We start from the raw sequence: 26,394 nt of genomic DNA on the forward strand, positions 1-26,394 counted from the left end.
GGCGTTGGGGTATTTAGGTCTCCGGAAAGAAGCATCTAAGGAGCAGGGACAACCCAGTAGAGCCAGTGGACTCTGACTAGGTGGACAGTGTTTTCTAGGAGAAAAGTGTGTGAGTGTGCCTGGTAAGTGCGTCTCAGAAAGGGGTGGATGGGAGTGCGAGGGGTGGCATTTCTTATTTCCTTAAAACCAAGCATCCCTTCCTTCCCATCTACCAAATGAACACCCTCAGGCAGTTCAAGGACACCTATCTATCTGTCCCCTGTCCATCCATCTGTCCATCTATCCACCTGTCCAGTTTCCCATGCAGTCATTAGTCCAGCCATCAATCTGTCCATCCATTCATCTGTGCACTCCATCCATCCATCCATCCATCCATCCATCCTTCATCCATCTCTCTGGAAAGGTCAGGCCCCAATTGGTCTCCCCAGGGCTGCTGGGAAGGGCCTGTGGTCCTGTGGCATTTATGGGGCATGTGACCTGCCTGCCTGGCCTGGGGAGGCAGCCCCGCCCCAGCCCTCAGGCAGGGGGCCGGTCCAGGCATGTAGGAGTATTTATACCTCGATGGAGGCTCCCCGGGTGTTGCTGGGCTGAATGACTCCCCGAAGCCGTGATGGTGGCCATGGCCCCGAGCCCACTGTGAGTGCTTGGATTCAGCTCCTTTGGGGCCAGAGCTGGGTGGCAGGGGCTGGGGATGGGCCCAGAGCTGTTCAGAGGTGGCCAGGGACGGTGGAAAGAAGGGATGCCAGGCCAAGGAGAGTGGGGAAAATAGGAAGCTGTTGGAGTCGGGCATCCACAACAAGGCTGGGACCCACCCTGGAGAAGGGATGGGTCCTTTGCCATTTACTAGCCTCTGGGGTGTCCCTTGGTGGATGGCGGGAAGAACAGGGCAGGAGGACTAAGATGACAAGGGAGATTAAGGTTAGATATCTGGAAGAACTTCCAGGTCAGCCCCAGACACGGAAGGTGGCTCAAGTGCTTTCTCGGGATGGGCACGCCGAGTGATACAGTCTAGGACCAGTCTATTTCCAGAAGCGGGGGAATGATGCAGTGGCTCCGGGAAAGCTCCATTTCGGGGGATGGGAATGGCTCAGCGGCAGGTGTCTGGGGCTCAGGTTTGAGGAAAGCATCTCATGGGGGACATGATTGCTCTTCATTCTTTGCTCTCCCCCCTCCTCCCCCTGCCCTTTCTGTCCCTAAGCTGCCTCTCAAAGCACTTTAATCAGATCTCAAGGCAGGGGCAGCTGACCCTTTTTCCTGAAACTGAGGCAGGGTGATGAGTCAGAGGGACCAAAATTTTAGCTTCCGAACCCCCAACCTTGATGGGAAGAGAGGATCTAGAAACTCCCTCCTTCTTGGCACCTTCAAACTCCCAGTATCCTGGGGTGCTAGAGCCTCGGGAGCAGCCCCCGGGCCCTTCGCTGCCACCCCCAACTAGGTAATTACGGAGCTGCTGCAGGGGCCCCCTCTCCGCAGCTGGGCGGGCGGAGCCCCGGGTGGGGCCACAGGCAGCCCCAGGCCCGGCCCCACCCCTCATAAAACATGCTGCCGCAGCCGGTGACAGAAACCATTAAGGTGGAACTGTCCCATCTCCACCTCGCTCATAAAGGGCGGGCAGGAGGCTGCCCAGTGGGAGGGAGTGTGCAGAGCGCTCAGGAAGGGCCCTCCGTGTCCTCTGTGACTCAGCCACCCGCGGAGGGTGCAGGGACAGACCCTCCCAGGGAAACCTGCCACGATGCCCCAGCCCACCACTCAGGCTCCCAGGTGCCAGCAAGGAAGCTGAGGTGTTCCCGCGCTGGGGCAGGGTAGTGTCGTGGTGAGGCACACTGGCTTCGAAGGCCGGGTCTGAATCCTGGTGGGGGGAGCATAATTTGGTAGCTGGGTGGACTCGGGTCAGTTGGGTTAACCTCTGGAGCCACGGTCTCCTCATCTATAAAATGAGGATGATAATCCTCTTCTGGGGAATCATAATTCCCCCAGTTGTTCCTTGAGGATTTCCTCAGGGACGTCCCTCCTGAAGGCAGGCAGGGGTGAGGCCCCGCTGACAGCTCCATGGCCACATACATTTTTGCAGGACTAAGTCTCAGCAACTTCAGATGCAAATGGTCCCGGCCCTTCGCTGCACTTTGAAGGGAACAGAGGTCCAGAAAGAGAATGTGACTTGGCCAAGGTCACACAACCAGCAAACAGGGGGTCCCCAACCCCTACCCCCAGAATGGCCCCTTCTGCCTGAGTCCTAAGGCACCAGGAGAAGGGTCTCTGAGAGGTGGGGAGCTGTGCCGGGTAGAGGGAGCACAGGGCCTGGCTGTTCGTGAGCAGAGCACAGAGCAAGGATGCAGTAATGCTCCTAGTTGCTTCTGTTGTCATGCTTTTTGGGGAATTTCCTCCCATCGTACTCCCTACTCAGGTTAGGGAGCAGGGACTCTGCCTTGCCTTCCCTCTGACCCCAGGGAAGCTTCTTCCAGCCCCACCCCTGCCCTCCGACTCTCCGACTCTCCGAGGGTGGTGGACAGAGGACAGGTAGCTCAGACAGCAGAGGCTAGACAGGATGCCGAGCTACTGAAATGGTCCCCAGACCCTGTTTTGCTGGGGTTGCACCTCTGGAGTGTTGTGTGTTTGGGGGTGTGGTTGGGGCTCCGGCGGCCTGAGAATCCGGACATGTGATTTTCAGTTTTAGCCGTGGGCCACTGGGCATGTCACTTCCTCTCTCTGGGCCTCAATTTTCTCCTCTGAAAAATGGGGTTAATGACCTTGCCCCCTGTTGGTGGTGTGCTGATCAGTGTTCACCAGCCAGTTCTCAAAAAAAAAAAAAAAAAAAAAAAAGGCCCCGATGTGTAGTGTTTGCGAATGTCCATGGGTAAATGCTTACACCAGGGCCGACCTGGGCTGATTTGACAGAACGGGGAGCTAGAAGGAGGTGGGCACAGCTGGCTCTTGTAATGCCACAGTAGCTGTCTCCAGCACACCAGTGCCTGCTACCCTCTGCGGCAAAGGGAGAACGAAGGAGATGACAGATACAAGTGCTTTGTAAATTGCAGCCCAGGAAGGGGGCAGGCTGTGGGTTGGGGGAGCCCACACTAAGCGGCAGGGTCGTGGCAGCCATTTCTGGTAGCTCCTGCGATCTGAGAAAGGAGGAGAGCTGACTGGACCTCCCACATGGGTTTGCACACACACACATCCCATCATGTTCTCTGAAACTAAAGCAGGTAGGATAGAGGTTAGACTCCAAGATTCCCTCTGAGTGCGGATGCCAGCCTCAGGACACTGGAGCCATTAGCGAAGCCTCCTGATGGATCCAAAGTAATAGAGTAGGCCTCCCCATCCCCCATCTTCCTTGGAAGTTTCTAGGGACACTGGCTCTACCACAGGGAGATAACTGGAATGATCTCTGAGGCCAGAGAGTCAAGGGGAGGGAAGTTTAGCCTCCGCCAATGCAGGAGGATGATGTCACGGAGACGGAGGGGGGAGTTCTCCTCCCCTCCCCCCAGAGCTCATGCTTTAAATTAACTCTGTTCTACTGCTAATTATTACTAATAGCTACCATTTATTGACCATGTACTATGCATTAAGCTATTTACAAGCAATATTTCATCTAATCCTCCAGAGAGGTATGTATTATTAGCCCTCTATTACAGATGAGGAAACTGAGGCCCAGGGAAGGAAGTAAAGCACCCAACCAAAGTCCCACAGCTCCTGGGATTCAAACCCAATCTTGACTCTAGCACTTCCGAACTAGACCATCCAACCGCAGGGGCACTGAGGGCTACTCCAGGGAGGGGTCAGGGACCAACGCAGCCTCATCCCTCTCCCCACAGTGAGCTCCTCCCCGTGCTGGACGGGGACCCCCCCCCCCATATACACCAATCAGAGCCCCACTGCCCAGCCTCTTTTGAATGCAGTTGGTAGAGGACCCCCCTCTCCTGGGGGCTGTGTGGTCCTAGGCAAGTCACCGAACCTCTTCTCTGGGCCTCCTTTCCTCATTCATAAAACAGAGTCTGGGCTGAGGCGACCAAGGGGGGGTGCCACGGAGTCGGGAGTGGTCATCTCTAAAGCCGACCTAGAGGAAGCCCTGCACGGGGGGCCATTCCAGCACTTCGACATCCTCAGTGCAAATCGAGGGACGGGCCTCTGAGCTCCGTATACACTCCCTGGTTTTGGTCCTGTCCCTGGGGGCTTGTCTAAGCCAGTGTAAAAGTCCTATGGCTGTGTGTGAACTAAAGCCTTCAGTTAAGGTCTCTGAGACGCAGGAAGTCAGCCAGGGCTCCAGATAATGTCCTGGGACGTAGAGGCTGATGCAAGGGGGGGGGGGGGTGGCACAGAGGTTTTAGGGGGCCTTACCGGAAGGTCAGACCCTCAGCAGGAGGTGTGGCCCAAGCTGGGGCTCAGACAGGCTTCCTCAGGTTCACAGCTCAAGGAGCAGAGCTGGGGTCTGAGCCCCCCTGAGGCCAGGCTGAGTGAAGGCCGGGCAGAGAGGGCAGGGCTAGCGAGGGCAGCTGCCCCCTGGGGGTCATTGGCTGATCTTCCCAGGCCTTCCAGGCCTTCCAGGCCCGAAGCCACAAGACCATCGGGGAAACTAGAGGCCGGGGTCAGAGGCCACGGCCACATGTGGCCAGTAAGGCCAAATGTATGACGTGTGTCCTTGAGCATTTTCTATGGGCCGGGCATCCTACACACATCGTTTCTCTTAACCTTCATGACGACCCTGTGAGATAGGTCCACAAGCCCCATTTATCAGAGGAACAAGATACAGAGAATTACACAGTTTTTTCAAAATCGCAGCACGAGGAAGTGACACAGCTGGGACTCAAACTCAGGTCAGACCAAATCTAAAACCCTTGCTGTTAACCACACCCTATTCGGCCTCCAGAGAGAGGAGCGACCACCGCCCCACGGGTTCCAAAGCCTGAGACCCGGGGGGAGAAAGGACCCCGGCCTTGCCTCTGGAGGTGCTGGAGAAGGCTTGGGAAAGCAGCTCTGGGCCAGATCCAGGCGTGGCAGGCAGGCCCCAGCTGTCCCAGAGCTGTCCGGGGAACGGGGGCCAGACCGGCGGTCATGCGGAGCCAGAGATGGGCTGCCCTGCGCCTCGGGCCCCATGCCTGCTCCGCTGTGGTGTCCAGTTACGGCCAGCTCGGCGCTTCCCTGGTCACGCCACATTTAGCATTGCGACTGAGCGGGTGCCGGGACATGGAGAAGGGGCGGTAGGGACTCTTGAAGGGGCGGGAGAGCCTCCCACGGGCCCCCACCTGGACCCCAGCTACTAGCCCCCTCTGCCACTGATCCCCTGAGGGACTTGGGGCAAATGCCCTCCCTTCCTTGTCCCCAATACCCTCAAGCAAAGGGAGGAGGTAGTTTCTTCATCAACGGCGAGCCGACCCCAGGCTGGGCACCACGGGGTCCCGGGGGAGCTCCCGGGAGAGCTTGGCCCGGGACATGCACTTATCCTCATTTGCTTGACAGAGGTCTCAGGTAGGAGGGGTAAGTGTGAACCTCACGCTGTTCTTGTTGCTTGGCCCCCCAGCTTAGCCCACACCTACTCTGGCCCCCACCGAATGAAAAAACCGTAAGAGGAGTCCAGCGAACAGACCTGGGTTCGAATCCTGACTCTATTAAGGATTAGCTGTGTGATTTGGGCAAGTCGCGTAACCCTTCTGAGCCTCAGTTTCCTCAACTGTAAAGTGGGGTTAAGAGTGTACCTTCCTTACCGTATTGTTCTGACAAACCAATGAGAAAATTTCCCAAATTGTTGACACGGCGGCCAGCCCAGAGCAGGCCCTCAGCAAAGGGCAGTCTTTCTCAGAGACTACTGGGCAAAGAGGAGTACCTTCCAGAAGAACGGCCCTTTGCAGGTGGTGGAGAAGGAAGGCAGAAAGCTGGGGATGGTAACAGCAAGGCCGCACTAGTGAGATATTAATAACGAGAACTGGCGACGAGCGAGCACTTAGGATGTGCTAAGCACCGTGGAAAATGCTTCCCGTGTGTGATTGCACTGATTACGCATCCCTAGGCGGGAGGCCCCACCTCTCTCCCTGCTCTGTCGATGAAGGGGTCGAAGCTCGGAGAGCTTCCCTGACACAGCTGGCAAGGAAAGACTTGGACCTGAGTCCTCTCCACCTCTGGGCTGCGCCGGGGACAACGTTCTGTACTTGTAGAAGGTCGTTGCAGAAAGAGCTCTGAGCTATCATCTACTACAAGCCCTTAGTTTTTCAGATGGTGAAACCAAAGCTCAGAAAGGGCAGTGGCCTGGGGGCGCCGGGTGGGCTCTATTGGAGAGCACGTGAATCTTGATCTCGGGGTTGTGAGTTCGAGCCCCATGGTGGGTGTAGAGATTACTTTTTAAAAAAATATTAGAGGCGCCTGGGTGGCTCAGTCGGTTAAGCATCTGCCTTCGGTTCAGGTCATGATCCCAGGGTCCTGGGATGGAGCCCCAAGTCGGGCTCCCTGCTCCGCTGGGAGCCGGCTTCTCCCTCTTCCTCTGCCTGCAGCTCCCCCTGCTTGTGCTCTCTCTCTCTGTCTCTCTGTCAAATAGATAAATTTTTAAAAATCTTTAAAAAAAAATTTTAAAAATAGGTGCACCTGGCTTAGTCAGTCATTAAGTGTCTGCCTTTGGCTCAGGTCATGATACCAGGGCCCTGGGACCCAGCCCAGCGTTGGGGCTCCCTGCTCATCGGGGAGCCAGCTTCTCCCTCTCCAGTTCCCTGTGCTTGTGTTCCCTCTCTCACTATCTCTCTCTGTCAAATAAATAAATAAAATCCTTTTAAAAAGATTAAAAATATATATTTTTTAAAAAAAGGTCAGTGGCCTGTACAAGGTCGCAGGTATGAGAGGCAGTTTGGAGGCGGTAGGAGAAACAGCCCGAGCCGGACATCACGCCATGGGCCAGTGGCCGCACCCCGGGACCAGGTCAGGCTCACAGGGCCACCAGGCAACCAGGTCCCCTCAAGTCCCCAGGGGCACACTGGTCTCGCCAGTCCCTGAAAGTAGCACCTGTGACAGGCCCCAACTCTACGGCGGGCTGGGTCACCTGCAGCCTGACGGTCACTCCCACCCAAGGCCGAGGCTTGACCCACTCTCTCCAGCCCCCCTTCTCTCCGGACCAGCCACCTGCTAGGCTGCTGAGCGGAGGCCGCTCGCCACGGTCACCTAGCCCAGTCTCTCGCTGGGGACATAGGGGCCAGAGGCAGGGTCTCAAGGGAACCATCAGCAGCCGAGCACCAGAACGGCCAGTTCTCCCTCCTGGGGCTGGGGGCAGGGGGGGTCTCCTACCTGGTGTGTTTTTTTCTCTCTCCAGTCTTCCCTCTGTGCTTTCTTCCTCTGTCTCTTACTGCTTATCTGCTTCCTTCCGTCTCGGACGTTTCTCTCACTGTGCCTGTTTATCCGCCTGTCTGTCTGTCTGTCTCACCAGATGTCTGGCTGGAGTGCAGGTTCCAGCCCAGGGATGGGTGGGAGTGGAGGGGGTGAGCTTGGGGTTGGTCACCCCAGGACCCTGGTCCTCACTCTCATCACAGCCGGCTTTCTTCGAGGCCAGGACTGGGTGATGGTGTCGCTACTCCCGCCGCAGTCTGACGCCACGCTGCCCGGCCCCGCCAGACTGGAGGGCGAGCCGCAGGGGGACCTCATGCAGGCACCGGGCCTCCCAGGCTCCCCTGTGCCACAGAACGTAAGTACCTGGCACCTCGGCTCGAGGAGCTGCACCGAGCAGTGGACCCGTCACCCCCTCCCCTGGGGACCTCCTGGGATCTGCCTTGTCCCTTCCAGCAGTGAGCAAGTACCCAGTGACTCCAAGATCCAGAGGGTTCGGAGGCAGGCCTCTGCTTATCCCTTCAGTCTGGGGCTCTCCCAGGGCAGGGCTGTGCACCTGTCCGAGCTGGGGCACCTCACATCTAGGAGCAGTGTGCCCTCGTTGGATGAGGGCTTCCAAGAGCAGTCTATGCTCCTCAATTATTTGGGGGCCCCCCGGAGCTCAGCCGCAGACCCCGTTACCCTAGCACAGAGTAGGGTCCTGGTCCAGCCTCTACTCACGGGCTCTCTACCCTTTGTCCGCCCCAGAAGCTTGCCGGCTTCAGCTGCTCGTCATTTGTGCCCGACGGCCCCCCAGAGAGGGCATCCTCGCTGCCCCCACAGAGCCCCAGCGTCGCATCACCAGGCCCTGAGCAAGTCCACTGCCCAGCCGGCCCGGGCCCGGGCCCCTTCCGGCTCTCGCCCTCAGACAAGTACCCCAGCTTCGGCTTTGACGAGGGCCCAGCAAGCAGCCCCGGGCGCTTCCTCAAGGGCGGCCATGGGCCTTTCCACCCATACAAGCGGCATTTCCATGAGGACGTCTTCCCCGAGGCCCAGACCGCCCTGGCCCTCGATGGACACTCCTTTAAGACCCCGGGGGCGCTGGAGGCCTTCGAGGAGATCCCCGTGGATGTGGGGGAGGCTGAGGCCTTCCTGCCTGGCTTCTCAGCAGAGGCCTGGTGCAACGGGCTCCCCTACCCCAGCCAAGAGCACAGCCCCCAAGTCCTGGTGAGTACCAGTGGCCGGTGGGCATCCCACCTACCCCGAGCGGTCCTACTTCCCAGAAGCCCAGAATGAGTCCTCTGAGCTCCGACTCCATCTTCCCCTCCCAGACCTCTCCACTGAGGGTCAGTGTGCACCAGGGAAGCAGCAAGCTCAGAAAGTTGGGGTCTCGGCTTCCTCCTGGCCTCCAGGCCAGCTGGGGAGGGGATGCTGCCCTGCCCCGGCTTGGAGGGGCCAAGGTGGGGGGGAGGCAGGTCAGACTAAGGAAGCTGGCAGCTTCCCAGAGGCTCCTGAGTCAGGATTCTAGTGTGTGACTTCTCTGTTTGTTTACGTGTCCAGAATCCCCAGCCAGACCTACCCGCCCATATGCAAATGTGAGAAGAAAAACACATTCCAGAGACCCAGAGAAAGGGTTTAGGGAGGAGCCAAAGAGCGCGAGTTTCCCTCTCCAGCAGCCACATACCCGGTTGAGAGAGGGCTCCCGTCTTCTCAAAGGACACTTCCGGGGCCCCATTCCTTGCCCAGAAGGGGGCTGGGGTATATTCATACAAATACCTTGAACTCACCTTGGAAAGTCAGCATGTCCTTCCACAGCCATACCCACAAACTGTGATTTGGGGCAAGTCACTTAACCTCTCTGGGCCTCATCTGAAAAGTACGATTAAGAGGACTTGCCTCATTGGTTTGTTGCCCTGGGAAGAGGAAAGCTAAAGGGAGGTTTGGGGGTCCCCGAGGTAGTGAGTACTGAGCGGGCTCAGCCTGGGTTGTGCCTACGCCAGATGCTCGCCAGCTCTCCTCACCTCTTGCTTTCAAACAGGCTCCCATTCCATCCCCAAGCCAGCCCCAAAAAGCCTGATTCCCATGCTTGGAAGGTAGAGAAGGGGTTGGGCTTCTACCAGCTGTGGCCGAGACAGGACCCTTGGTTCTGGGGCTCTTTGATGGCTTCTCCTCAGGCCCACTGAACATGACAGCCACTCACAGTGAGGGCGTCATCATACTAGTTACTGCCCCCCAAATCCACTAGCTGCCAGCCCCTGGGCACCATGCAGGATGCTTTCTCTCAAGTGCCCTGTTTAATCCTCAAGACAACCCTCGAAAGACTTCCTGCTATCCCCATTTTGCAGATGAGGAAACCAAGGTTCCATAGACGTCAAGTGACTTTCCCACGGTACCCCTTGGCCTCTAGGAAGTGAGGCTGAGATTTGAGCCCACTCCCTTCCGCCTGCACAGTGGAGAGGAGCTCGGGCCCAGAGAACCACAGCTAGCTGGTCGACTCACTGGGTGACCTCAGACATATCACTTCGCCCCAGTGGGCTCAGCCCCATCATCTTCCAAATGAGGAGGTTGAACCTTAGTGCTGTTGGCCCTTCCAGGCCTGAGATCCGATGATTATGGCTATCTCTGCATCAGCAACCCCAAGGCACGTCCAAAAAGAGCTCACAGTTGATTTGACCCTCTGGGCCCAGATACTGGTTCCCAAGGCCGCTGGGAAGCCCAGGAAGAGTGGTCTACCTCCTCGTGGTCTTCTTCACCTTCCAGCACCTAGCTGTGCACTCCTTCTGACTCTTCTCAGGGTAGAGATCTGTGCTAGACTCTGGGGACCCCGTGGGTTGCTCACCACCCATGGGAAGCAGCCATAGGTGCCCTGCGCCGGGGTGAAAGAGTGGCATGGGGCTCTAGCAGACCAGCAACGGGGTAGACTGCCCAGAGCAGGGAGCAAAAGCCTTTGAGTTGAGGATAGCCAGGAGATAGAGTCGGGGGACTCATTAGCCCCCTCCAAAGAGCCTGCCGGAGCTCCCCTGGGCTTTGCAAAGGAGGAAGGGGCAGGGCTAGGGTCACCAGCTTGGCCAACCTGTCTGACCACTTCCTGTGCTCCCCTTATATGGCTCTGCAGTGGGAATTCTAGACCTTTTCCACGGGTGCTTCACAGACCTGCTCTGAGAGGCTGGCAGCTCTGAACGCAAGCAGGCCCCGAGCCAGGATTGATGAGTGGGATCAAGCCCTGTATCCCGTGCTTTTCCAGAGAGATCTCTGACCCTACTCCACCTCGCTGTGACCACTGTCAAATCGTCCCCAGTCCTCTGGACAGCTCAGCCTCAGCCTCTCACCTGAAGTGAGGTGCGGGGTAGGGAGTGCTGTCCATTCCAGCCCCACCTCCACCGCGGACTTGCTGAGATCCTTCAGGAAAATCCCTGACCTTCTCTGTCTTCCATTTGTTCTCTAGGACTAAGCTTTGGGGAAGCAGAGTAGAGGTTGCTTTTGTATAAGTTTCAAGCCACAGGAGAGAGGGAGGAAGAAAACCAAGGCCCCCACCTGGTCATCTGTTTTTTTTCTTCCAGCAGGGCTCAGAAGTCAAGGTCAAGCCCCCAGCTCTGGAGACTGGACCTGGGATGTACTGTTACCAGCCCCCCTTGCAGCACATGTACTGTCCCTCCCAGGCCCCCTTCCACCAGGTGCGTCAGGGGCAGGTGGGCATGCTCCCCTGGGGCCCCGGGATATTCTGTGGTGCATGGATGTGAGTGTGCGTGTCTGCATTGCCAGGTAGGGGCAGCCCGAGGTCCAGGCTGCCCGGGGTGGAGGGCCAGGGGTCCACGCAGAAGGAAGCAATCGCCCTTCTCCAGGAGTAGGTGGGGCTCATCTGAGAGTCTCAGGAAAGAGTGGGGCTGAGAGTGGGGCAGGGTCCAGATGTGAACCAAAAGGAGAGGGAGGAGAGTCCGACAAAGACAGGGGCCAAGAGAAAAGGAGTGTGTGGGATGACACACAGGACTGAGAAGAAAGGGAACAATGGGCTCCCGCCTGGGTCAGCCACCGTCTTGCTACATAGCCCTGGCCCCCAACTTCCCTTTCACCGAGACAGGGTGGGACCAGCCATGGAGCTGGGAGACCCTCCCACCTGGAAGGCTCCGGGAACCCATCATCTTTGGCCCTTTGCCCCTTTCTCACCCCACCGCCCAGCCTCAGCTCCTCCAACGTGGACAGGATGCCAAGTAATTGCCCCGCATGGGCATGGGATGCAGATTTTTAAAAAGAGAAAGAAAAGAGCCCCAGAGCAGCCAGGCAGCTCCCAGGAGTCACTGGGCAAGACGGAGCAAGTGGCTGCCCAGCGCCCAGCTCCATCCACCTGCAGCCTGGCACTGAGACAGGCCCTGCCTGTGGAGCAGGTTTTACTCCCAGCTCTTTCTCGCTTTGGCCCTGATCTTGGCCAAGCCAGGGAGGCAGGCACGTGGGGGGGGGGAGGGGGAGGGGGTCAGACGGCTTGCTTTGTGCGGGGTCAAGAAAGAGATGGAGGGAAGCAGAGAGAGCCCATGAGGGGTCATCCTCGCTGCCACGAGGAGCCCCGCTGGAATGGCTAAAGCCCTCGTGAGGCTCAGGGTCTGACCCAGGGCGGGGGGTGTCCTGAGGCAGCCTGGCCCATCAGGGACGGAGCCACAGCAGGGTTAAGGGGCTGCCAGACCTTAAATGGCCTCACCATGCCTAGCCCTGCTTTGATGCTTTCTGCATTCCGCACCCCCCCTCGAACAAGATGGCCGCACCCAGGGCTTTATAGAGCCTGCAGAGAGGGTGACTCAAGCACTAAGTGTCTCTTGGGTGACCTGGAAAGAGCACCTCAGCCTGGAGCAGATGGGGGAGTCAGAGTCTCCTACCCCCTTTGCCCCCATAAAACACCACCCCTGGCACCGCAGCCACTCCCTTTGCCGTAAAAACTCCTACCCCCACCTGCCCACCACCATGACCGGCCCTTTCAAAGAGCCACTGAAACTCGTAAAAGGTGGCAGTGCCCAGCAAACGAACGCCGGTGCTGGACACCCCACTTCCGACCCAGCGGCTCCAGGAGATGTGGGGGAGGCCCGGAGGGCCTCACACTCACTCTCTAGCCCAGCCCCACTGCTTCCCCATCACCATGGCAACCAGGAGACCTAGATGGCCTGAGAGGAAGGAACTGGGAGAAAGGAGCTTTGAGGCCTCTGAGATCTCGAATGTGGGAATGGGGATCTCCTCAGGGGCCCTCCGCTGTCCACACCCCTGGCAGCCCCCTCACATGGCTCTGCTCTTGGCGCCCATAACCAGGGAGAGAAGAATCTAGGCTCAGCTCTCTCTCTGGATGTATATGAACGGGGTTACCATGGCAACCACTCTGCCCTTTTGACCTCTACAGTACTCACCAGGTGGTGGCAGCTACCCCATACCGTACCTGGGCTCCTCACACTATCCATACCAGCGGATCGCGCCCCAGGCCAGCACCGATGGGCACCAGCCTCTCTTCCCAAAACCCATCTACTCCTACAGGTATGTTTCCCAGCACCCCTGGGGTGGAAGGAAGAGGGCTAGGAGGACCATTGGGAACCTGAGACACGGAAGCCTCAAGGTATAAGGTGATGGCAGAGGGTGGAAGTCATACTCGGCAGGCTTCGAGACGGTGCTGGAGAGGAGATGCCCACATGGGGGCAGACGGATAGACTGGATTACCTCTGACCCCTTGTCTGACCCCGCGGAGCTATGTCAGTGCCTCTACTCAGCAGAGGCTGTGCCCTGAGATTGGGACCCCCAAGTTCTAGCCTCCTGGGGGCCAGGGCCTGGGACTGAGAGTTTAGGAGGGACGCTCTCCCCCTTCCCCCTCCCTTTCCTCTAGCTACAGAGAGAAGCCCACCCCAAAGCTCTCCTGGAGATAAGTGAGGGATGAGGCTTACAGACGCAGCTCAGGCATCCAGCGGCTGCAAGATCGGGGCTGGGGCCGTAAGTGCCGAGCCCACAACCCCCAGCCCATCCTGGAGACCTTCCCCCTGAACTTTCATTCCTCCCATCAGCAGTGGCCCTTGACCTCCTGTGTGCCAGGCCCCACGTGGGATCGGGTCATCAGTCAGTGTGAGCTCAGGGAAGGAAAAGGAGCTCAAACAGCAGCCAAGAGCACAGAAAAGGGGTTTGTGGGTGGCAGGCTGATGCACAGAAAGGAGCACACCCAATCCTCGGAGTCCAACAGAACTGAGTTCAAGTCCAGGCTCTCGAATTTACTAGCTGTGAAACCTCAGGCAAGTTGCTGACTGTCTCTGAGCCTCTGTTTATTCATCTGCTTAAAAAAAAAAAAAAAAAAAGGAACAACAATATTCAGGCCTTTGGAAAGATGAAGTGAGAGAAGATGCTTGGCGCATCGTAGGGACTCAAGAAACCGTAGTTCCCTCCCTGAGTATCCAACCTTCCGTGCGCAGGCTGACGGCTGACTGGTAATGATAGCTTCCGTTTAACAGGTGCCTTCTATGTTCTAGGCATCGTCCCTAATCCTCACGATTCTGAGGTAGCTATTACTTGCCTTACTTCAAAGCTGAGGAAACTGAGGTTCAGAGAGGTTAAGGCACTCACCCAAGGTCACACAGCTAGCGAGTGGCCAAGCCAGGATTACAACCCAGATCTCTCAGATTCCACGAGACCCTTGTATCTCAGTAATTCCCGCCTTCAGTGGACACCTTCTCATCCTTCTCCTTTCGACCTCATAGAGCCTCTCACCTAAATCTTCAGCGGGTATTCCTCCCCAACGACTCCAGCCAGGGCAGGAGGGGTGGTCAGGGGGAGACTCCGCGCCTGCTCAGAAGTTCAGACTCTCAAGGTTTTCTCTGCCTTCCAGCATCCTCATCTTCATGGCCCTTAAGAACAGTAAAACGGGCAGCCTTCCTGTCAGCGAGATCTACAATTTCATGACGGAGCACTTTCCCTACTTCAAGGTGAGCCCAAGATCCACCCCGCTCCTCACGTCCCCGAGTCCCGAGCAAGCCAGGCCTCTCTGGAGCCAGAGGGTTCGGCTGGAAGGTAGAGCAAGGGGGAGAATGAAAGCCAGGAGAGGGTTTGCCTCCTCCTCCACACTTCCTCTCGTCTCCACGTCAAAAAGTCAGAGTTCTGTGTCGGGAACAGAGAGCTCAAGCCATTCACCCAAGGTTACACAGCAGGCTGGAATTGGATCTCATGCTGGTGAAAAGCGGACGTGTCAGTCCTGAGAGGCTTCAAGAAGCATCCACCTACCCCGAGTGGGGAGAGAGAGAGAGCTTGGGAAGAAATGGGACACTGTCGCCCCCCTGCCCCCAGGATGCTGTAGGGTTAGAGGAATCTGGGAGCTATAGCCAGCCAGGGTGGCATGGGAGGCTGGGACCACAGGACCCATTGCCTTCCAGGGAGAGATTAAGATCTGCCTCGGTGGGTGGCAGGCTCAACTGCAGCGCAGCCTGAAAGCGGGTTGTGGGCTTCATGGTCTGCAAGCGTCCCAGGGAACTGGGTGGCTCACCTGACCTTCCCACGTACAGTATCCACTTCCTGTCATCCACGGAAGGGGCTTCTGCCCGATTCCCTCCCTAGACGCGGGACAGATGCCCTTCTCTCCAGATGGGCAAACACATCAGAAAGGGTGACCCCCCTGCTCAAGGTCACACGACAGGGGGGATCGGTTGTTGGCTCGAGCCGTTTGGCTTCACACATCACCCGCTTTCCTTCTCGGCATGCCCCCCATACCCTCCAGCACAGACCTCTTCTTCCAGGGTGGGTGCAGGGGAGATCAGAGCTTGTGTGCGAGGGGTGCCTTCTCCTAGGTCTACACCCGGTGGGTATAATCTCATCTACGAACCAGGCCGAAGGTGGGAGCTGAGGCCCAGCTCCAGAACTCAGCTCCACCTGCGAGCAGGTGACCTCTGGCCCCACTACCTTCCCAACTGTCCTGCCTGAGCATAATCTGAAGCTGACACTCAAACAAGTTTGTACTTGCTGCGTTGTGATCAAATGAGGAGTGGGCAAGGGGGCCAGGGTGGTCTGGCCAGGAATGGAGAAGTACGGTCATCCACCAGAGATTCTGAAAGGGAGAGGACGAGGGAGGAGAGTTGTCTCTGGCATTTGAGAAGCATCAAAGCCAGTATCCAGGGCTGCCCCGATAGCCCAACAGATCCGGAGACAAAACCCTCCCCAACCCCCAAAGATTTTGGAGGGTCTTCTATAGGGCTTCAAGGGGCCAGGCCAGAGAGAGGGAAGTGAGGGCCCTGCCCAGTTCCTCTCAGCCATTCCTCCCTGCCAACTCCCGGCCTGGCCCCCAGCCCCTCCCTGCATCTCATCTTCCTGGCTTAATTATTTTTCCTGGGAGCCGTGTAATCCCTGTTTTATGGGACTGAAGAGTGAAGAGGTCTAACAACTTTTTTTTTTTGGTTCTAGTTGTTGTTCTTAGTCAGTTGCATCACTCCCTCACTCCTGAGTTTACATTTGACTTCAGAGAGAAAGCATCTGTGAGGATGGGACGGGCCCCAGTGGTGAAGCCAGCCCTATAGGGTGACCTGGGCAGGGCCCTTAATAAGGGGACAGAGCTGGAGTCTGGGCTCTGTCACTGCCTTCTGTGTGATCTACCGCCAGGCCCTTTCTTCCCTGGACCTCAGTTTCCCAATCTGTAAAATGGTCAGGTTGGACCAGTTGGCACATCCATTCCTTCCAACTCGGACGGTTCCCCTCTGACCTACCTAAGGAATTAGTTCAAAGATCCCCTGCCCCCTTTATCACTCACTCTCCATTTGAAGGTCATTTTTCCGGGCAAGAACAGAGTGACCCTGGGGTGGGTAGCACTCATGCCCGAGGCAGCTGAGGTGGGCGTCCCGTAGCCCCATGAGTCAGGGCTATGGGACTGGGGAAGTGTCCAGCCACTGGACATAATTGCTGGTGCTGACCATCCCTCTTTCAAACAGGAAGTGGCTGGGGTGGGGGCTGCCCTGGCATCCCAAAGTCACAGATTTATGGGCCCATAAAAGGGCCCAGTGCACATTAACCCTGCCCAGCAGGCGACACAGCCTTGACTCCTAGTAGGGACTGTCGTGGGAGTTGAAGGTGAATCCCAAGCTGACTGGTCTGGTGGCTCAAGAATCCTTCCTCCTGACCCCGGGAGCCTTGGGGGTCATCTCAACCAGCCCCCTGCCCCAGGCCAGCTGCCCCCTGAGAAAGGCTCCAGCAGCTGCTGCCAGCAACTTGCAGGGACGCTGGCATTGGGACCCAGTTCTGCTGGGCGTGATTCAGCCTGGCTGCTCCCTGCGGCAAGGGCGCTGGGGAGGAGGGCGTGGCCGCCCCTCGTGGAGCAGACACTGCCAGCTGAAAGGGAAAAGGGACCAAGGGGCGAGGGCATGGGGGCCCCACTGCCTGGAGCAGAAGCTCTGCCCACCGTCGGCCCCTGCTGGGCGTAGGACTGTCACAGAGGCTAGAACAGAGCTGGAGGAGGGGGGATGGGGGGTGCCCACTGGCACCCCCGCCACCGCCTCTCACCCCACTGAGTCAGCCTAATGGTTTTTACAACCCTCCCTGGGCACAATTACTGCACTGGTGGCATGACCGGGCCTCCTAATGGGTGTTTATTCTGTTGGCACGAGCCCCCCCCCCACTCCCCACCTGAGGGCTGCCCCCCCCACCGGGACACGCCCCCCCCCCCACTCCTGTGAACACTCACACCCACACACATACAATCATGGATACCCCCACACACCCAGAGAGACTTTCTCACACACACATCCTCACACTCAAAGGAATTCACAGACCCACACCCCGGACACAGGCTCCCATCAGGGAGACGTACTTAGGGACACAGGCACACACGTACGCATAGCCAGTCTCCCCCCCACACCTCGCTCTCTCACCAAAACCCAGCCATACACACAACATATGTGCAACACGGGCACACACCCAAATACAACCTCACCCATCTTTCTTTTCTCCGGAGTTTGTCCAGGCAGGGATGAGGCAGCCCCAGGAAAGGAGCATCCCATGGCTTCCTCCTGATTCCAAAGCTGGCATTGGGGAGACCTGGGAGTAGTGAGTTCCCTTTCCGCAGAGGGGTCCGAGCACAGGCCCAAAGACCCAGGGGGAGTGGGCCAGCTCCAGATGGGGAACGGGCCCTCCCTGTATGAATCACCCCGACAATCCTCGGAAGGGGAAGGGTCGGCTGGAGGTGGCGCTGGCATAAAGGCAGATGTTAGGTGAAAATAATTCGGGGCCAAGATTCCTACCCACCCTTCCCCCGCCACTGAAGGGTACCCAGCGCAGGCTGGGTGCTGAGGAGGACGACAAGCCCCGGAAGGGGTGGCAGTTCGGCGCCCAGAGGGCAAAAGAGTTTTCTGGAGCCCAGACCTGGCTCTGGCTACTGACCCTGGCCTGAATTCTTGTCCCGCTCTGCTCTGGCAGACGGCTCCTGACGGCTGGAAGAATTCTGTTCGCCACAACCTCTCTCTCAACAAATGCTTTGAGAAGGTAGAGAACAAATCAGGAAGCTCCTCTCGCAAGGGCTGCCTATGGGCCCTCAATCCGGCCAAAATCGACAAGATGCAGGAGGAGCTGCAGAAGTGGAAGCGGAAAGACCCTATGGCTGTGCGCAAGAGCATGGCCAAGCCAGGTGGGGGCTGCGGGCAAGGCCAGGGAGGGTCAGTGTGCCTAGGAGCCGGAGGAGGGAGGTGTTGGGGAGGGGGGAGGGGAGGGAGGGAGGAGGGGGAGAAGGGCAGAGGGAGAGAAGCTGAGCAAAGAGAACCTACTAGTGAGCCAAGGCCTGAGTGGTTCCAGGGCTGGGGAGAGCTTGGGGGGAAAGGGCGATTTAATGCTGTCCCTCTCTCTTCTCTCTTGGGCCTTTGCAGAAGAGCTGGACAGCCTCATTGGAGAGAAGAGGGAGAAGCTGGGCTCCCCACTGCTGGGCTGCCCAGCCCCTGGGCTGGCCAGCTCAGGCCCCATCCGGCCCCTGGCCCCTCCAGTTGGGCTCTCCCAGCCGCTGCACTCAATCCACCCAGCTCCGGGCCCCATTCCCGGCAAGAACCCCCTGCAGGACCTACTTGGGGGGCACGTGCCCTCCTGCTATGGGCAGACATATTCGCACCTCTCACCGGGCCTGGCCCCTCCCGGACCTCCACAGCCATTGTTCCCACAGCCGGATGGGCACCTTGAGCTGCGGGCCCAGCCAGGCACCCCCCAGGACTCGCCTCTGCCCGCCAACACCCCACCCAGCCACAGCGCCAAGCTATTGGCTGAGCCTTCCCCGGCCAGGACCATGCATGACACCCTGCTGCCAGACGGAGACCTCGGCACTGACCTGGATGCCATCAACCCCTCTCTCACCGACTTTGACTTCCAGGGTGAGCCGGGGGTGGGAAAGGGAAGGTGGCCCATCCCCTTCAAGTCTCCAGGCTGTGGCCTGCTAGCTGCCAGATTTCTGGTCAGTTGAAGCAGAGAAGTCCCAAACTGGCCAGGGGTGCCAAGGGGCAAAGAGGAATGTCCTTGCCCCCATCTCCCTCCTCCTGCTGCCCCTGAACATGTTCCAACGGACCCCATCATCAAAGCACTCCCAGCTCCGGGAAGCTGGGAGAAAGCCCAATGTGCCATTCCACAGTGGCTGTGAGCGACTGCCAGTCTGAACACTCCCAGCGGTGGTTGCGTTTTCTCATTCCCTCTAAGGCAGAAGGAGAGAGGCCTTCCCCCTGGGGAAGAATGGAAGACCTCAGAACTAGGCAGGTCCTGCCGAGATTTGGGGCTAGGAGTCTGGGGAGACGTTCTATCTATCCCATTCCACCTTGCCTGCCCCATCTCTGCATGCGGCCAAGCCCACCCACTCAGATCTAAACTCCGGTGCATGCCCAGACCCTGGTCCTGGCCACAGGAGGCTTGGAGAAGGGTGCTGACCCAGGCCGCAGACCCTCTGGGTGCACGGGGGGTGGGGGGTGGGGGTATCCACAAGCAGGTAGGGACAGCTGACCCTCACAGAGCTCCCCGTGCTGTGGGGCCACAGCCCAGGTCCTGGTAAGCTTGTTAGAAATGTGCAGCCAGATCCCCAGCCGCAGCCAGAAGGGGGCACGACGCTCACCACTAACCATCAGCTTCACGTGTGCTCTCTCCTCGGGGCCCCTAGGACCGAAGGGATTGTTAAACTCCTCTCACAAAAGCACGTGGAGGTTAAGTAACTTATTCAAGGTTACTTAGCTGGAAAGAAGGAGAGTTAGGATTGGAACCCAAGTGGCGGAGTTCAGTCCAGGGCTTAGTCCGGCCTCCTCCCTCCATCCCTGCAGCCCTGAAACCCCAGGCAGGAGCGCCAGGCCCCGGCCTGCCATGATGCAGGTCCCACAGCACGAAGAGGAGGACGGGGTGGCAGCACTGAATCCTCCCTAGAGTCAGTGCTCCAGGCTCTGCTCCTCTCCCTCCGGCCCGCCCTGGAGGCGGCCCAGGGCGCCAAGCACAACCGCCTCTTGGGGTCCGGCAGCACAGTGTTAGAAGCCCCTGGGTCTCAGCTGCAGATCCACCTTTCTTGGGAGCCTGGGCCAGGGGGAGCCGGGGGGGGGGGGGGGGGGGGGGGGAGTTCCAGGGGCTCCCTCTGCAGGCTAACTCCAGAGCGCACAGCACAGGCATCAAACCTTCCAATAAGCCGGCTCTCAGGCCCTTGACTGCCTACCCCACCTCCCACCAAAAGAAGAGCCCCAGAGATCTCTAGAGAAATCGGAGAGTTCCAGCAACTCCCTGGTGCCCACAGTCTGTTCCCCAGTCAAGGTTACCCCAATCCCGCTCTCTTTAGCATGTGAGAGCCACGGGATAGGGATGCACAGGGCTCCTTGGTACCTCCCAGTGACTCCTGTTCTCTCCCCCAACTAGGAAACCTGTGGGAACAGCTGAAGGATGACAGCTTGGCCCTTGACCCCTTGGTACTGGTGACCTCGTCCCCGACATCATCTTCAATGCCACCACCTCCGCCACCACCCCATGGCTTCCCGCCGGGGCCCTGTCTGGCAGAGACAAGCAGTGGGGCCGGCGACTTGGCACCGCCAGGCAGTGGGGGCTCTGGGGCATTGGGCGACCTGCACCTCACCACCCTCTACTCGGCCTTCATGGAGCTGGAGCCCACACCCCCCACGGCCCCTGCGGGACCCTCTGTGTACCTCAGCCCCAGCTCCAAGCCCATGGCCCTAGCGTGAGCCATGCCCAGCAACAGCTCCAGCCTTCGTCTGGCCTGGAAGTCCCAGCTGGCCGCCCACATCGGGCCCACCTTGAAGGTCAAGGAAGGAAAACCATCCCTGTCCCCTATGCCACTAAGCCAACTGTTTGTTGGCTGGCAGCTTGGGGGTGAAGAAGACACCACCCACGATGCCACCCCTCACACATTTCTGCCACCTGGTGAGCCAGCTCCTCACTCAGGGTCGCTGAAGACCAAGTGTCCAGGCAAGGAAAAAACACACCTTCCCTAGCTCACACTCATCCACACTTACGCCCTCCTGCATAATATGTGTGTGCATATGCACGTGTGTGCACACACACACACATACACACACAGAGTCAACCAGACCTACACCCACCCACATACCTTCTATCCAGAGGAATCAGAACTACATTACTGAGAGCTGAGGGCTCAGGTCCTCACCCTGAGGTCCAAGACCACCCTGAAACCCTATTCTGATGTCCACATTTTCTGCAGGCCTGGCCCCTTCTAGCATGTTCTCTCCCGGAAGCCCCCTGTATTTATTCTCCCATCTTCATCCCAGCAGCCAGTCAAGGAGGAGTAGGTGTGGAGCCTCTCCCCAAGTTGTCTGGGGGTCCCCCAGGGGGCTGCTATTAGCAGCACCCACTCTGCCAGGCTCTGCCCATCTTCAGTACATGCTGTCTGACCTCCCCCAGAATGACACACAAGAGAGGTAACGGCCACCCCAGGACCAAACTGAGCCCAATTCTGACACAAAGTGTTTGGAAAAGCCCTTGCCCTCAGAAACTTAAAAGTGTCCTCTTCTCCCAGCCCTGGGCTCAGGAAGGGGCCCTCCAGGGCACTACGATCTTACTCCTCTATAAAAACTTCATGTAGCTTAGGTTCCAACTTACTAATGACTTCCAACGGTCCCAGGCGGTCTGGGCATTCAGGGAAGGGGAGCGTGATACAGGCTGGCGGGGCCGAGGGGTGGTGGCAGACCTCCCCCTCTCTTTGACTGCTTGGCAGACCCATGATGTCCCCGGAGCCAGGGGTGTGGGCTGGTTGCCTTATGGGAGAGCCCAGCCCCCATCAAGTGGGAGCTTCATCCTACCCTGCACCTGGGGGTGACAAGAACCCCCAGAGGTTAGCCTGGGCTTGGTTAGACGGCCTGCCATAGACCCCTGACCTGGAACAATAAAGCAAGTGCCTGTGGTCTTGGCTCCTGAGGCTTCATTTCCGGATTTCCCCTCCCTGGGCCGAAGGGCCAGGCCACACTAACTGTAGATACCCTGGTCTGCAATGTCACCCTCACCCTCGATCTGTACTGTGAAGTTTCCAAATCCAACGAGTGAGGCATCGAGGAGGACTTCCTGACCAGCCTGGGGAGGAGGAGAGGGAAGGTAGGAGGGGCCTCTTCCCAGGAGAACTTCCACAGTGATCCAAGGAAGCAGCTGTCCTGCCCCTAAGAAGGAAGAGGATTCGCTCCCCCCATGCCCCTTCCTACTGAGACTCACCGCTTTCCTCCTCGAGCCCCCCATCTCTTCACACAAGAAGGGGTCACTTCCTTGTCCAGGGTGTGGCTTCTTTCCCCCATCTTTCCCTGGCTCGGGCTACGGGTTCCACGGGTGACGTGATTGGAGCATAGCCCGGTGCTGTGGGCTGGAAGGTGGTCTCTGGAGGGTCAGGGGCCCACTCACTGCACTTCAGCCTCCCCTCCAAGGTACCAGCTCAGATGGACTGCTGTCACCGAAGGACAGACTAAGAGGGAGACCTACCCTCTGCCTGAACAGGCATTGGATAGGTATGGGAGACAGAAGCACACACATGAATTTCAAGTCTCAGAGCAGCCCCAGGTGGGGACTCTGCTTCGAAAGTTCTTCCGGGGGCCAGGCCTGGAAGCAGGTCAACATCACCGGCCTACCCTAGAAGACAGCTCCGGAAAAGATACCATAATAGAGCCCCACCCTACAGCAGCACCCTCCCCAAGAGCCTGTGTCCAGGACTAGAGGGATAGGGTAGGGTGGGCAGTGGGGGGAGACGTGGCCAGCCAGCACATCCAAGAGAAAGACCCACCTGCCCCAGCCCAGCCCTGACTGTAAGCCCCTACTCCACACCTCCAGCTTAAGCGGTGAGCAGAGATCTCTTCCAGAGTAAGATCTCTGTCCATGGGCCCATTTAGCGCACCTACAAGTGAGCTGGCACCCACACAAGTAAGACAGGTGGCAAACAGAATTTGGGGTTTCGTGTTTGTGTTTGTAACCAGACTAGCCCTTAAACTTAAAACAGCTGCAGCGGCTGTCTTAAAACAGCTGCAGCGGCTGTCGGAGCAAGCCCCACACTCCCATTCATATGCTGCCCCCTGCTGGCCACCTCACACCGAACGTTCACCGTTGGAGGGTGAGCTGAATGGATGCAGGGTCTGGAGGCGCCCCCTGGGGGAGTTAACCCTTTTGGGGGGGGTGCTCTAAACATAAGGGTTCTAAAACTGGTTAGCTCATGGGTTCATTAGGTTGGATGAAGAGGGGCGTCTGGGTGGCTCAGTCGGTTAAGCAGCGGTGACATGGAGCCCCGCATCGGGCTCTGCGCTCAGCGTGAGTCCGCTTGAGAGGCTCCCTCTCCCCTCCCTCTGCTCCTCCCTTGGCTCGCACTCACGCGCACTCTCTCTCTCTAAAATAAATAAATAAAATCTTTTTTAAAATTTGGATGAAGAAATCATGCCTTCACTTTCACTCATCTCGACCTCAAATTCAGTATTTCCCTCAATTACAAATGTCAGCCCTGAATCACAATAGCTGCAGTTGAATCTGTGATTTTGTCATAAGGTAGAGAGAGCGCAGGTTTGAAATCGCAGATGTTTTCATATTATATTACAGGTATCACAGAATAGATCTATAGATTCCTAGTATATGGTTTTTAATACCTAAGATATTTAGGATTACCATATATTTTATATTCATAAAACCCTTATTGTCTCTAGGCTGCAGCAGACGATAACAATGTGGTCCATGATACAAAAAAGTAAAACACCCTTGCTTTCATTAACAGGCTGGAGGGGGATGGAGGGTGCTTCTTAACAGAAGGGCCCAGGGTAGGGAGGAAGGTGCTGCGGGATTCAGATGGCAACCCTTTACCGTCGGAGTGGAAGCATCTCAAAATTTCATAATGGGTTTGGCAGTCCCAACGTGCACCACGCAGAGCAGCCCGGGTAGGCCTGAACGGTGGGTCTCTTGGGCTTTCTTGCTCAACCCAGTGGTGGGGTCCTCACGACGTTTCCGAAGACTCAAAGCTAAGAAACCTGGCCCACTTCAGAGAAAAGAAATCTGAGGCCCAGAGCCGGCCAGGTCCACATGGACCTTCCAGGTCAACAGCTCATCACCCTCAGAGCCAGGACTAGACCCACCCCTACCCTGTCGTCTCCCTCCTTCTACTGCCCAGGGATCCTCTAGGTTCGTAGGGAAATTGCCAGGAACCAAATGCAGCAACGTGCACCACTGGCAGCAGGAGCCATGCCAGACACGTGAAGACCCACAAGGAGACAGAGCCAACGCTTTTCCCAGCCGGACTCCTCCTCCAGGCCCAACGGACATAGGACCCTCGGGGTGAGTGCCAACCCGGTACCCGCTCCAGGGATGCGGACCTCAGCCCCATCTGGAACCTCAACCAGGTCGGACTTAGCAGGCACAGTGAAGACTGTTATCAGGGTGGTGGTGGAGCGCCCTCTTCCTGACGGCTGGAGGCCTCAAAGTCCCTCTTGCTTGCTCTGGCTTCTCTGTAGACGTGTAACCCCAGGAGCAACACCTCCAACTGCAAATACTTTGTAAACTTACACAGCTTCATCTGTAAATCAACCCCCACCTCCACCCCATGCCCCTTCCTCACTTTTGCGACAACTGACAGCTCTTGACCACTTGCTTCTTGGTGAAATGCTTTCTTCCCTTAGCTTCTAACATAGCCTACGGTAAGAGAGGCTTCTGTTCCCACCTCTCTGGCTGCTCTTCCATCTGTTCCCACCTCTCTGGCTGCTCTGTCTCCATCATGGGTTCCCCTCCCTTTGCCCTGCTCTCGCTCACCAGCCTTGCCTAGGGTTACATACTCCCGTTCAGTGACCCTTGGTTGGGAGGGGTGGACTCTTTGCAGGGAGCGCCCCATTAATTGGAGGGTGTTCGGCATTCCTGCCCCCTGCTCACTAAACACCAGTAGTTGGGCACCCCATAGCTTCAGCAACCGTCTCGAGGCCACCGACCTCCAAGGATCACTGTCTCCAGCCTTCATCCACCTCCCGGTCTCAGGGCCTGAATTTCCTCTCTCTTCCTGGTCACCTCCATCTGTACCCACACCCCAGCAGGTCCCAACCTGAACTCATCACCTCCCCTAGCCCCGCCCTGATCCAACTTGGGTTCCCAAGCCCCGTGACAGCATCTCTCCCTACCCCAGCACTCAGGCCGTGGACCAGGCTTCAGCCTCGACTCCTCCCTGTCTCCAGCCGTCTCATCCAATCAGCCACCCGTTCTGGAAATTTCCCCTCTTAAAAATCTCCACTTCCTGTTTCTTGCCATCTCCGAGGGTATTGACAGAGCTCAGGCTCCCTTCAGCTGTCAGACCGAATTCCTGCACCACCATCCTGAGGGCCCCCCTGCCCACAGCGTGGTGGTGTGACCTGGAGCCATGCTGTGGGGTTAGACCCCTGACATTGCCACATCATAGCCGTGCAACTTCGGCCTCGCACGTTCACCCCTCTAGGCCCGCACTTCCTGTGAAATGGGCATAACGACAGCAGCCGCCTCAGAAGGGATTGTGAACCTAGCCCCGGGCCTGGCACTTAGTGTGTGTCGGCTGTTAGTCTCACTCCAAATGCAGCCCTGCTCAGCAACCGGAGATAATCTGACCGGTCATTCCCGATTAACCCTCCCCACCTTCCCCAGGAGAAGCCTCATCACCTGGACCACAAGGCTCCAGAGACTTGTCTTCCTTCCACATCATGAATACCCACCTTCCCGGAGGCACCTGCCCCACCTTGCCTCCAGACCTCTGCTCCATGCTGTTCCCTATGCCTGAACGCTCACCCCACCGCTTCCGGCCAATCATGCCAAGTGCTTGTGCCCCTGCTCCGATGCTGTCTCCTCCCAGGGTCCTCCCCGGATCCCCGCAAGCAGGATGACTCCCGCTCCCCTGTAGGCCCAGTCCATCTTATTCCTAGGAGCAAGTGTGTGTTCGTGTCTCACTCATTTTAGAATTCCTGAGTGCAGCCCAGGGCCCGGTCCCAGCCAGGGCTCCGCAGAACCCAGATGAACCCCAGCACTTCTAGGCCTCTCCGAGAGTTAGGTTAAGTCTCAGCCAGAGAGGGTGGTCGCCAGGCGTATCCAAGTAGGGTGTGAGCTCTCTGCCTACCTCAGTTCCTCCATTTCCTCCACTAAGGAAATGAAGAGCTCTTCTGGAGCTGGGGTAGTGCTGGGGGCCAGAGGCAGGGCTCTATGCAGGGCAGCCAGGGCGGGGGGCTCCCCAAAGCAGCTGAACCCAAGGAGAGATGGCTCCAGACCTGAGCCAAAACCGTGTCTGCCTTGTCTGATGAGGGCTAGAAGCACAACCTAGTAGTCCTAGTGGACTCTGGGTGGGGGAAGGTGGGCTAGAGAACAAGACCACGTCCTCCACACCTTCCAGCCACCCTGGAGTTGAAGGCCATTGTCCCAGCCTCTGTTTTGCCAGAGTTGGCTATGACTTTGGGCCAAAGCTTCCCCTCTCAGGGCCTGGGTCTCCATCTTCATCAAAGGAAAAACCCCTTCCAGCGGCTCACGTACTAAATGCTGACTCTAGATGCTGAGTGTGGTGCCAGGATGTAGAGGTTGAGGGGACAGCTAGATGCTGAGTGTGGTGCCAGGGTGTAGAGGTCGAGGGGACAGGAAGATTTGGGAGCCATATTATTGCCCCCCCACTCCACCCCCACCCACCCCCACACACACGCTGGCCCACAGCCAAAG

At 57.8% G+C, this 26,394-nt stretch overlaps 1 protein-coding gene across 3 annotated transcripts; it reads left to right on the forward strand.

The window, feature by feature from the left end:
• The first annotated feature begins 589 nt into the window (after window positions 1-589).
• On the forward strand, window positions 590-21,629 carry FOXN1 (forkhead box N1). 3 transcript variants are annotated; one of them, XM_044390806.3, is made up of 9 exons: window positions 590-636; window positions 7,503-7,654; window positions 8,044-8,502; window positions 10,836-10,949; window positions 12,653-12,783; window positions 14,114-14,210; window positions 17,677-17,884; window positions 18,120-18,611; window positions 20,116-21,629. In XM_044390806.3, exons 2-9 carry the CDS (start codon window positions 7,532-7,534, stop codon window positions 20,433-20,435), a joined length of 1,944 nt encoding a protein of 647 aa, XP_044246741.1. In that variant the 5' UTR covers window positions 590-636; window positions 7,503-7,531; the 3' UTR covers window positions 20,436-21,629. The 3 variants fall into 3 exon arrangements, with proteins under 3 accessions (XP_044246741.1, XP_026373708.1, XP_044246739.1); XM_026517923.4 differs by having other exon boundaries at window positions 10,839-10,949; XM_044390804.3 differs by lacking the exon at window positions 590-636 and having other exon boundaries at window positions 7,462-7,654.
• The last annotated feature ends 4,765 nt before the right edge of the window (window positions 21,630-26,394 follow it).

This window comes from Ursus arctos, unplaced genomic scaffold, assembly GCF_023065955.2.
Source record: "Ursus arctos isolate Adak ecotype North America unplaced genomic scaffold, UrsArc2.0 scaffold_24, whole genome shotgun sequence".
NCBI classification, from domain to species: domain Eukaryota; kingdom Metazoa; phylum Chordata; class Mammalia; order Carnivora; family Ursidae; genus Ursus; species Ursus arctos.

Excerpts from the sequence above, each read along its gene's own strand:
- FOXN1 (XM_044390806.3), top strand. The coding sequence starts at position 7,532 with ATGGTGTCGCTACTCCCGCCGCAGTCTGACGCCACGCTGCCCGGCCCC. Across the intron at positions 8,503-10,835 it reads AGCACAGCCCCCAAGTCCTG|CAGGGCTCAGAAGTCAAGGT; the intron begins GTGAGTACCAGT and ends TTTTTCTTCCAG. Across the intron at positions 18,612-20,115 it reads CACCGACTTTGACTTCCAGG|GAAACCTGTGGGAACAGCTG; the intron begins GTGAGCCGGGGG and ends TCCCCCAACTAG.